Raw genomic sequence first — 12,500 nt, forward strand, 5'->3', positions numbered from 1 at the left:
TATCGTCTGGTTCCCTTGTCACCTGGTTCAGTTATCGTTCACTTTCGGATGCCTTATGGTTAAGTTATTATCTGGTTCAATTCAGGATTTGGTTCAGTTTTGTTTTGGTTTGGTTTAGCTAGGGTCTGGTTCGGTTCTCATCCGGTTTAAGTTATCACCTGTTTCAGTCATCAGATGGCTCAGTTTCGATTAGTTCAGTTATCTGGTTGAGTGAGTTGGTTCAGTTATGACAGGGGCACGTACCACTGTAGATCCTGGTGTAGTAAGCCCTGGCGGCCAGGAAGTAGAAGGGGACGTGGAGGAAGTACTCCCACATGCAGATGCTGAAGTACCACGGGTGCTTCCACGTGTTGGCCAGCCACGGGTCCTTCCACGTGTCTATGTGGTGGGTGTGGAACCACCTCATCTGTGCACACACACGCACATGCACGCACACACACACACATCATTATCATCATCATCATGATCATCATCATCACTACAGTGCAAACACCGTGGGGTTTGAGTGCCCCCTATTATTCATTTTTGAAAAATAAAACAACACAAAAAAACCTTCCAGTTTTCAAACACGACGGATGACGTGTGATCGCCAGAATAACCCACACAGGAATATCAGTAACAACTTTGAAGGTTTCTCCTTCTTCGTCCTCTCCGTCTTGATCTTCTTCTTCTGTTATTGCTTCTTTTTCTTATTTCTGTGAGACAGACAAACACTTACACCCATTGAGACAGAGACACAGAGACAGAGAGAGGGTCAAAGACATACAGACAGACAGACGGACAGACCGAGACACAAAGACAGCCCTACAGACAGACCACACAGACTCAGACACAGACAACCACGGACACTTGTCACACAGAAACACACAGACAGACAGACACACCAGCACACAGACAAACACACCAGCAAACCAAGCAACTCATTCAGCAAGGATGGGCGCAACAGCCGAGGGGTTAAAGCGTTGGACTTTCAATCCGAAGGTCCCGGGTTCGAATCTCGGTAACGGCGCCTGGTGGGTAAAGAGTGGAGAATTTTCCGACCTCCCAGGTCAACATATGTGCAGACCTGCTAGTGCCTGAACCCCCCTTCATTTGTATACGCGCGTAGAAGATTAAATACGCACGTTAAAAATGCTGTAATCCGTGTCAGCGTTCGGTGGGTTGTGGAAACAAGAACATACCCAGCATGCACCCACCCCCACCCCTCGAAAACGGAGTATGGCTGCCGACATGGCGGAGTAAATAATACAAAATGGTCACATTCGTAACATGTTACATGTATAAGTATGTACGCGTGCCTGACTTAAACCTTACTGAATGACACAGGAAACGAATGATGAGTACCCAATAGCGGCCGTCGTGTCGGCTCTAGCCAGGTAAGCAGCCTGTTGTGAAAATGGCCCCGTGTTTATAAAGCGCTTAGAACTCGGTGTAAGACCGAGGAACGCGCTATATGTGTCCACATCATTCATTTATTGATTCATTAATTCAATCAATGATGAAATGAAGACGGGCGCTGTACAAGTGTCCATGTGTTTGTACAGCGCTTAAAACTCGGTGTCCGACCGAGGATATGCGCCATATAAGTGTCCATGTCATTCATTCATTTATTCGTTCATTCATTCAAGAATGAACTAAAAAGGGTAGTTACCCAGCTGGGGTAGAGAAAGGCGGGTAAGCTACCCTGCATGTCCAGCCCCATATCCATATCATTCAAGGATGAACTAAAAAGGGTAGTTACCCAGCTGGGGTAGAGAAAGGCAGGTAAGGTACCCTGCATGTCCAGCCCCATATCCATATCATTCATTCATTCAAGAATGAACTAAAAAGGGTAGTTACCCAGCTGGGGTAGAGAAAGGCAGGTAAGGTACCCTGCATGTCCAGCCCCATATCTATACCATTCATTCAAGGATGAATTAAAAAGAGTAGTTACCCAGCTGGGGTAGAGAAAGGCAGGTAAGGTACCCTGCATGTCCAGCCCCATATCCATATCATTCATTCATTCAAGAATGAACTAAAAAGGGTAGTTACCCAGCTGGGGTAGAGAAAGGCAGGTAAGGTACCCTGCATGTCCAGCCCCATATCTATACCATTCATTCAAGGATGAATTAAAAAGAGTAGTTACCCAGCTGGGGTAGAGAAAGGCAGGTAAGGTACCCTGCATGTCCAGCCCCATATCCATATCATTCATTCATTCAAGAATGAACTAAAAAGGGTAGTTACCCAGCTGGGGTAGAGAAAGGCAGGTAAGGTACCCAGCATGTCCAGCCCCATATCTATACCATTCATTCAAGGATGAACTAAAAAGGGTAGTTACCCAGCTGGGGTAGAGAAAGGCAGATAAGGTACCCTGCATGTCCAGCCCCATATCCATATCATTAATTCAAGGATGAACTAAAAAGGGTAGTTACCCAGCTGGGGTAGAGACAGGCGGGTAAGGTAGCCTGCATGTCCAGTCCAAGAGTGCTGACGATCTGGAAGACGTAGTAGACCAGGAAGGTCCAGTCCAGGGCACGGCGAGGAATGTAGTCCTCCACAGCAGGGGCCATGACTCTCTGCACACGTCGGAAATATCATCATCATCGTCGTCATCGTTATCATCGTCATCATTGTCGTCGTCATCATTACCATCATCACTACTGATATCATCATGAACAGCATCATTGTCATGCAGAGACTCACACCGTGGCTCTCTGCACACGTCGGCATCATCATCATCATCATCTCTTTCTTCTTCTTCTTCTTCGTCTTCACCATAACCAACATGGTCTTCACCACCGTCACTATCACTGATTTGTCATATAGAAAGACACACATACAATGACTCTCTTCACACGTCGGCATTCAATGCAAAATGTCACCATCAACTGCTCGTGGTGTGCTGAACCGAACTGGGCGGGTTAGAAAAAAATGTTTACTTGTTTTCCTTATTTTCTATTTTCATTTTCATAGAAACAGTCTGCTGACAGAGACACAGAGAGAGAGAGACAGACAGACACAGAGAGAGAGAGCGAGATCAAGACAGCAAGAGATGTGAAGAAAGAGAGAGAGAGAGAGAGCGTTGGAAAAAGTGGGTGATACTGAGATATATGTCAAGAGAGAGATACAGGAAGTCAGAGACAGAGCTGAATGGAGAGAGAGAGAGAGAGAGAGAGAGAGAGAGAGAGAGAGAGAGAATGAGAGATCAAGAAAGATAGACAATGAGACAGAAAATGATTGAAAGAGAGGGAGATACAGTGACAAAGACAGAGAGAGAATGAGACAGACAGTGACAGAGATATATGGAGAGAGAGTGAGCGAGACATACACACACACACACACGGCCAGACAGAAAGACAGAGGCAAGAAAAGACAAGATCCATTTCCGGTTGTTGTTTTTGTTCTTTTTATGTCCTCCCCAACTGACCTCTTGACCACGACACCCGGTGACCAAGGTCGCAGGGCGCTGCAGTGTCGGCGAAGTTGTCTGCCTTGTTGTCGACATGGCAACAGACTGTGATCGCGTGAACATGCGTGTGTTTGTTCGGACATTCATCCTGGAGTCTTCACTGGGTTCGTATCAGGAACGTAATGTTATAATAATCACTGAGGAAGACGTCACGTAATTACCACTGAGGAACGTAACGTTAATAATCACTGGATGTTTCAACCACAATTCACACGATTAAAAAAGGGGGAAAAAAGAGAAGAAAACAACAACTCAACGATAAAAAAATGAAATCCTCTTTTTGTTGTTCTGCTTTGTGTGGAAAAATAAACAACCAAAACAAAACAAGTCTCTGTTGCTGTTTAGTCTGAATCTTTGAGAGAGAAAAAATTCTCCCCCCTGCTTTCTTAACAAAATTTGAATCCTCTTCACGCTGTCTCTGTAAATGTTTGGCGATGCTCAACGAACGATTTATTTCTTCTGTCTTCTCTACACAGGCGAGCTGCTGATGATGATGATATGGGTCAAGTCACAGTTCCTCTTTTCTTCAGAGCGGCGTTGACTTCAATGCAACACAGGTGGAGATAGTCTTTCCAGACACTTCGCTGTGACACGGCCACTTTCTGCTGTAAGGTTGCAGTGGCCGCAGTATTTATAACCGACACACACACACACACACACACACACACAGTATCCGGGCTTGAGACCAGGAAGTGGGGTTGTGGCGCGTGGCCTCCGGCGACAAGCTGAGCTGCACCAATGAGCATTGAGCTGCAACACTGAGCAGTGAATGGGCTGTGCTGTGGAAAGAGCCACAAGCCCGTGTTTGACGTAAGCAGATATTGGATCTCAGCTCTGAGAACTGAGCGGAGGTGACGTTTCCCACCACTGGACTAAAAATAGACCAATGGTTTCTCAACACACAAACACACTGGTGTAAAAATAGACCAGCGGTTTTCCCACACACTGACACACCTCAGCGTGTTCTCGCACCAGAGCGAGTCACTGACCTGTGTATCTCACAGGACTGGCCTGGCTAGGAATGTCGCCATGGGGCCATGGGATTTTTCCCTTCTGTTTACACCACCCCTACCCTTTCTCTGTCTGCCTCTGTATCTTATGTTTCTGTCTGTCTGTCTGCCTGCCTGCCTGTCTGTCTGTCTGTCTGTCTGTCTGCCTGCCTGCCTGTCTGTCTGTCTGCCTGTCTGCCTGCCTGTCTGTCTGTCTGCCTGCCTGTCTGCCTGTTTGTCTCTCGCTCTCATTATAAACTTTGTTTGGTTTCAACATTTGCTTTCAAGTACCATATCTAATTCGTTTATACTAACGTCTTGTTATGCAATGAAAATACGCTGACGCATTCACCTATGTCATAAGGACCTCATGGCCAATGGCATTAAAGTGTCAAAGTGTCAACTCTCTCTCTCTCTTTATATATACATCTTCTATCTATCTGTTCTACTATATTCCATCAAATATACCATTATTACCGTGTGTACCCCCTGGCCTCAATGGGGTTCCTTACTGGGGAGTGGGATGATGAAATACGTTTACAACACATGTTTATTGATTCAACAAGAAGTGCAGACTGTTTACAACACATGTTTATTGATTCAACAAGAAGTGCAGACTGTTTACAACACATGTTTATTGATTCAACAAGAAGTGCAGACTGTTTACAACACATGTTTATTGATTCAACAAGAAGTGCAGACTGTTTACAACACATGTTTATTGATTCAACAAGAAGTGCAGACTGTTTACAACACATGTTTATTGATTCAACAAGAAGTGCAGACTGTTTACAACACATGTTTATTGATTCAACAAGAAGTGCAGACTGTTTACAACACATGTTTATTGATTCAACAAGAAGTGCAGACTGTTTACAACACATGTTTATTGATTCAACAAGAAGTGCAGACTGTTTACAACACATGTTTATTGATTCAACAAGAAGTGCAGACTGTTTACAACACATGTTTATTGATTCAACAAGAAGTGCAGACTGTTCCAAGATCAACATAAGAGATTTTTTCCTATTTTGTTACAGTCATCTGAAAAACCACACGAGGCCGAACATTTGAAGATCATTCAAGAAAAATAAATTCTACGTGTGGAAGAACTTTTATTGTATTTCTATTTCAACTGGCGGTCACTCGTCTTTGAACTCGAGCACCCTTGAAGTCGTAGTGGCGTGGAGCCAGTAGCTGGCAGGTGTTACCATACACAGGGTAGGTATAGGTAACAGCGAATGACCCAGTCGAAGCGACCAGCTCAACGTGTGTACTGTAAAGATAGCATGTCGTAGGGTAGTCAAACGTAGTTCGTTTGTTTTTGAAGGCTTTCTTCGATTGGTTGCACCAGGAAAAGCTCGTCTGTTCATTCTTTTCAACGTTTTGTCGACGTTTGAAATAGCAAGGGTGTCTGATGGTAAATGCGAACGGGCAAGTCTAATTGCGAACGATGGCTTTGGGTACGTGTAGACAATTAAAACAGAAGCAGGTCTGGAACTCATTGGACATAACATATCATTGGAACATCGCACCAGGCTGTTGTATTCTTGGTTTTGATCACACACCGCACACAAACAGACATTCAAACACACACATCACACACCGCACACAAACAGACATTCAAACACACACATCACACACCGCACACAAACAGACAAACAGACATTCAAACACACACATCACACACCGCACACAAACAGACATTCAAACACACACATCACACACCGCACACAAACAGACAAACAGACATTCAAACACACACATCACACACCGCACACAGACATTCAAACACACACATCACACACCGCACACAAACAGACATTCAAACACACACATCACACACCGCACACAAACACACGAACAAACATTCAAACACACACATCACACACCGCACACAAACACACGAACAGACATTCAAACACACACATCACACACCGCACACAAACACACGAACAGACATTCAAACACACACATCACACACCGCACACAAACACACGAACAGACATTCAAACACACACATCACACACCGCACACAAACACACGAACAGACATTCAAACACACACATCCCACACCGCACACAAACAGACATTCAAACACACACACACCGCACACAAACACACGAACAGACATTCAAACACACACATCACACACCGCACACAAACAGACATTCAAACACACACACCGCACACAAACCCACGAACAGACATTCAAACACACACATCACACACCGCACACAAACAGACATTCAAACACACACACCGCACACAAACACACGAACAGACATTCAAACACACACATCACACACCGCACACAAACAGACATTCAAACACACACACCGCACACAAACACACGAACAGACATTCAAACACACACATCACACACCGCACACAAACCCACGAACAGACATTCAAACACACACATCACACACCGCACACAAACACACGAACAGACATTCAAACACACACATCACACACCGCACACAAACACACCCTTTTGAGAGTGCTCAGTAACTGCGCAGCATCGTTCGCAAATAGACTCGCGTCAAAAATATCCTATAGTCTAATTGCAAACGGCGCTATTTTGCATATTCCTGTCAAAACTGACGTTCTGATCTGTCACCAATATGCTTTCTTGAATTTTCCCGGCGCTGGTAATGCGCATTCAACATATCCGATCAAATCAACTATTTTAAACTGAGTCAAAGTTCAAGTCCTAAACCTTGCTTCCCTTGATTTTATGATTTTGAGAGCACGTTTGTAACCTTGGTCTGCAGTGGTGCGCGAAGAGAAGAAAGAGCATGGAAACAGCCAGAAATAGATGATGTTTGACTGGTTCTTGGAAATGGATAATCATTAAGGCATTAGGAAAAGGTCGAAGCAGACGTTAACTTGTGAAATGCAACCGTAAAGAACGCTTCGAAGTATGGCGGTTTTCGAATCAATCGCAATTACACGCTGTTCGCAGTTACCCACACCTACCCTATAACACACGGGTGTGGTGGTCAAATGGTCAGAGCATTGAGTTCTCGCTGAGTTTCCTGAGTTTGATCCCCGTCGCACCCGCTGGGTTAAGGGTGGAGATTTTTCCCCATCTCTCAGGTCAACATAAAAATCATGTGCAGACCCACTGGTGCTTGAACACCTTTCACGTGTATACGCAAGCAGAAGATGAAAATACGCACGTTAAAGATCCTGTAATCTATGTCAGCGTTAGTTACGTGGGTTACGGGAAACAAGAACATACCCAGCATGCACACCCCCGAAAACATGGCTGCCTACAGAGCGGGGGGTAAATAAACAAAAACGGTCAGACACGTAAAATGTTATACATGGCTTGGTGAGTGTGTGAAAGTGCGTGACTGGAACCTGATTGAATGACACAGGAAACGAATGATGAAGGTGGAACCTGATTGAATGACACAGGAAACGAATGATGAAGGTGGAACCTGATTGAATGACACAGGAAACGAATGATGAAGGTGGAACCTGATTGAATGACACAGGAAACGAATGATGAAGGTGGAACCTGACTGAATGACACAGGAAACGAATGATGAAGGTGGAACCTGACTGAATGACACAGGAAACGAATGATGAAGGTGGAACCTGACTGAATGACACAGGAAACGAATGATGAAGGTGGAACCTGATTGAATGACACAGGAAACGAATGATGAAGGTGGAACCTGATTGAATGACACAGGAAACGAATGATGAAGGTGGAACCTGATTGAATGACACAGGAAACGAATGATGAAGGTGGAACCTGATTGAATGACACAGGATGATGAAGGCAGCTCCCAGTCCGCTCTGCCCAGGTAGACAGCCTTTTGCGCAAATGACCCAGTGTTGAAAAAGTGTTTAGAGCTTGGTCTCTGATCGAGGATAGGAGCTATATAAGTACCCATATCGATCCCAGTATCCATATATATATATACACATATAATAAATCCCGGCTCCGATGTCTTCGTTTCCTTAGGGAAGGTGAAGAAGCGTAAAAAGTCAGAGCTTTGGTTTCATTTTCAACCCAACAACAACTAGATAGACAGATTGATAAATAGACAGATAGATAGACAGATAAATAAATGAATAAATAAATAAACAAACAAATAAAACCAAATTAACAAAGCAAGTGATATTGCGCTGGCTGGAAGGGGTGGGGGGCATGAGATCAGTCAACAACAAAAAAATCCCTCATCTATATCAGTCACTTTTATCTGGGTTTACTTAGCAGGAAGGGTAGGCGGGAGGAGGTTGGGGGGGGGGGGATTACCCCAAGATCCGGAGCCGAAGTGTGGCGAAATACCCACCCCCCCCACCCCACCCCCCAGTGGGTCGGCCATGACTGGGTCAGGAAGGGGAAGGGCTTGGCAGAGGAGAAGGAGGACCTGTTTGATCAACAGACCATGACACTGGGGACTGACGTGACGTGAACCACTGTGTGAACAGATCACAATCTGTATTGTGTGTGCGTAGGGGGGTGGGGGGATGATCAACAGACCGTGGCACTGTGTGTGTGTGTGTGTGTGTGTGTGTGTGTGTGTGTGTGTGTGTGTGTGTGTGAATGCTTGCGGATGTGAACCACTGTCGCAGCTCAAAGCCTCTGCTGTATGCAGGTGGATGTATGATCAACAAGACAACAGTATATTCTTCTCTTCTTCTTCTTCTTCGTTCGTGGGCTGCGATTCCCACGTCCACTCGCTCGTACGTACAAGAGTGGGCTTTTACGTGAATGACCGTTTTTACCCCGCCATGTAGGAAGTCATACTCCGTTTTCGAGGGGATGGGTAGATGATGGTACAAAGTAGTGACGTCAACTCATTGTCACGGATCAAAGCCTCTGCTCCGCGTGGGGTGTACGATCATGGCGCGATGTACTGACGTCAGTCACTGTCACGACTCACACGCTGTTTTAAGTCTATAATAAAGCAAAGGTTGAGAGACCAATATATGCAGACCTGGAGTGCAGAAATAAAAAAAAATGAATTGTATTATAACTACATATATACAAAGAAAATTTTCGGTTTGAAAAAAAAAATATTACAATTCTCCCAGATAATTACAGAACTATAGTTATGAAGTTAACTCTCAATCACACTTGACCCATCCAGGAAGGAAGATTCTTTTGTGCTGTCAGAAATGAGAGGGTTTGTAGAAAATGTAATTCAGGTGAACTAGGAGACGAATTCCATTTCGTCTTTACATGCTCTTTCTTTTCAGACACCAGAAAAGCATTCTTAAAACCATTTTATTGTAAACGACCGAAGACACTGAAATTCAGTACACTCTTTAATTCCCCGAAGAAAAAAGTGTTGTTGAAGCTGGCAAAATTAAAAAAAATTATTATTGAATCTGTGCGGTAATTTTGATGTTCTTATTCTTATGTCAGGATGACAGTACCAAACGCTTCAAGTAATATATATATATATATTTTTTTTTTACTCCTTATATTGAATTGCTGATTGTTTATTTGCGTTTAAGCATGTGGGCCCTGCAGGTTTTCTTTTCCTAGGGCTCCACTGTGTGGGCTCCACTGTGTGTCCACCCCCCTCTCCCCCCACTCCCTCCACACCCTTTTTTAAATTTTCTTATTTTCTCTCTCTTCTTCTTCGTGCGATTGCACGTCTCGAGGATGTGAGCCTGTTTTCCCTTGTGTTTCCATGTACCCAAACAGGGTTTCTCGGATTAAAATTGATTTTGAACTTTGATCTGTGTGAAGGGTGTGTGTGATCAACAGACCATGACACCGGGTACTGATGTCGTCAGCCAGTGTGTGACGGGTGCAGTGCAGTGGCCAAATGGTTAGAGCTCTGGGTGCTTGCCCGTGTTTGTATTTGTATTTCTTTTTATCACAACAGATTTCTCTGTGTGAAATTCGGGCTGCTCTCCCCAGGGAGAGCGCGTCGCTACACTACATCGCCACCCATTTTTGTTGTTTGTTTTCTTTTCCTGCGTGCAGTTTTATTTGTTTTTCCTATCGAAGTGGATTTTTTCTATACAATTTTTGCCAGGAACAACCCTTTTGTTGCCGTGGGTTCTTTTACGTGCACTAAGTGCATGCTGCACACGGGACCTCGGTTTATCGTCTCATCCGAATGACTAGCGTGCAGACCACCACTCAAGGTCAAGTGGAGGGGTAGAAAATATCGGCGGCAGAGCCGTGATTCGAACCAGCGCGCTCAGATTCTCTCGCTTCCTAGGTGGACGCGTTACCTCTAGGCCATCACTCCACTATTTGTTTGTTTATTTGTGTATTGCCCTCCACCACCACCACCACCCACCCTCCACTCCCTACCCCACCCCCTTTCTTTTTGTTGTCTTCACAACACAGGCAACATTCGACTTAATTCCATTTTTACGTATTGACTGCTACGGTGATTTGCACTTTTTTTTCTCTCTCTGTTTTGTTTTTCGTTCTAATTTTAATCTGTCACTTGATTTTTTTTTAAAATTATTATTACTGACTTAATTAGTTCTGTGCAATTGTTGTTGATTGACTAATGATTGCTCGGTTATTTAGTATTTATCATACTGTCTTGGTATAAACACATACCATGAAGTAAAGACATTCTATTTCTATTCTATTTCTAAATGTAATTCATGTGGCGTGTCAATTCAGTCTGCAAATTTGAAGTTACCGCACCACTTACCCGATGTCTTGTCATACTGGTCAGCTGTAAACACAGTTGTCAAGAAAGGCTTCCGTTGACAGTGCTGTTCTAAACATGTCCAAGATACCCCGGGGCGTACTTATATCACCATCAGTCAGCTGTTATCAGCACAGGTGAGGAGCAAAAAGTATCGGGAATACCCTGACTGAGTCTATAATTAGTGGGCAACAGTCCTAAACTGCAGCCTTGCGTTGTCAGGTTATCGGGGATACCCGAAGTTAGCAGACCTTGCGTGAATGTGACGCCAGTGGTGAAATCTGAGTATGTATAATGATGACTGTGTGCCATGAGCTGTCAGTGCAAGCATGCATAAGCGTCTGTGTGTCTGTGAGTGAATTTGTGCGGAGGGGAGGGGGCTGGGGGGTGGGGGTTAGGAAGTCTCCCCCATAAGTCACTGTCTCTGTCTCTCCCTTTTTTTTTTTTCGCTAGCCTCTGTCTGTCTGTGTCACCACTGTCCGATCTCTGAGTTTTTGTTTCATTGTTGGTGTCAGTGTCAGCTGTCTGTCTGTCTGTCTGTCTGTATCGGTGTCTCTGTCTGTCTGTCTCTCTCACTCTCTCTTTTTCCTGTCAGTTTCCCACCCAGAATTTCACTTCTTGGAAGTAACCTCAGTGGAAAACGGTCTTTCTTCCCAGCAGGAAACGGGCTCCACACGCGAGCTTTATGCGCAGACACACACACCTGCGCGCGCACGCGCGCACATACACACGCGCACGTACATACTCCCTTGACATGGGCAGATGGCCTGGCTCAATTCATTAAACTCTCTCTCTCTCTCTCTCTGTCTGTCTCCCCATCTCTTCCCAGCACCCCTCACTCTATCTCTCACTCTCTCCCCCCCCCTCTCTCTCTCTCTCTCTGTGCATCCCTTTTTCATCATCACAATGCTGAATATGCTGTAAAGCTTTATAGCAATACAATCTGTTCGTTAGTTTGTTCGTTCAGTTATTCGTTCGTCCCCCCCCCTCTCTCTCTCTCTCAATCTATATATATCTCTCAATCTCTCTCTCTCACTCACTCACTCACTCTCACTCTGTCTGTTTATCTCTGTCTGTCTCTCACCTACCCTGTTTCTCTGCATTTCTGTCTCTCACAACCACCCTCTGTCTGTCTGTATGTCTGTCTGTCTCTCTCCCATTTCTTTCTCTATCCCTGTCTTTCCCCCTGTGCGCTCTATTTGTTTGGTCAAGTAAGTTTCTTGGTTCATTTATTTGCTCTCTCTCTCTGTCTGTCTCTGTCTCTCTCTGTGAATGTCTCTCACCTACCCTCTGCATTTCTGTCTCCCACCCCCACACTCTGTCAGTCTGTCCGTCTCTCTCTGTCTCTCTCTTTCTCTGTGTGTGTGTGTGTGTGTGTGTGTGTGTGTGTGTGTGTGTGTGTGTGTGTGTCTC

At 44.8% G+C, this 12,500-nt stretch overlaps 1 protein-coding gene across 3 annotated transcripts in view; it reads right to left on the minus strand.

Annotated features, from left to right (window-relative positions):
- LOC143274827 (sigma intracellular receptor 2-like) overlaps positions 1-12,500 on the minus strand; it is a 42,768-nt gene that overhangs the window by 2,128 nt on the left and 28,140 nt on the right. For 2 of the 3 annotated variants that reach the window (XM_076578768.1, XM_076578767.1), the window contains exons 2-3: positions 2,412-2,555; positions 244-406 (exon numbers count right to left, since the gene is read on the minus strand). In XM_076578768.1, the coding sequence (XP_076434883.1) occupies positions 244-406; positions 2,412-2,549 (301 nt within the window). In that variant the 5' untranslated portion in view covers positions 2,550-2,555. Of the gene's footprint in view, positions 1-243; positions 407-2,411; positions 2,556-3,406; positions 4,097-12,500 lie in introns of those variants that run through there. The other variant, XM_076578766.1, reaches the window with a different exon arrangement.

This window comes from Babylonia areolata, chromosome 29, assembly GCF_041734735.1.
Source record: "Babylonia areolata isolate BAREFJ2019XMU chromosome 29, ASM4173473v1, whole genome shotgun sequence".
Taxonomy (NCBI): Eukaryota; Metazoa; Mollusca; class Gastropoda; order Neogastropoda; family Buccinidae; genus Babylonia; species Babylonia areolata.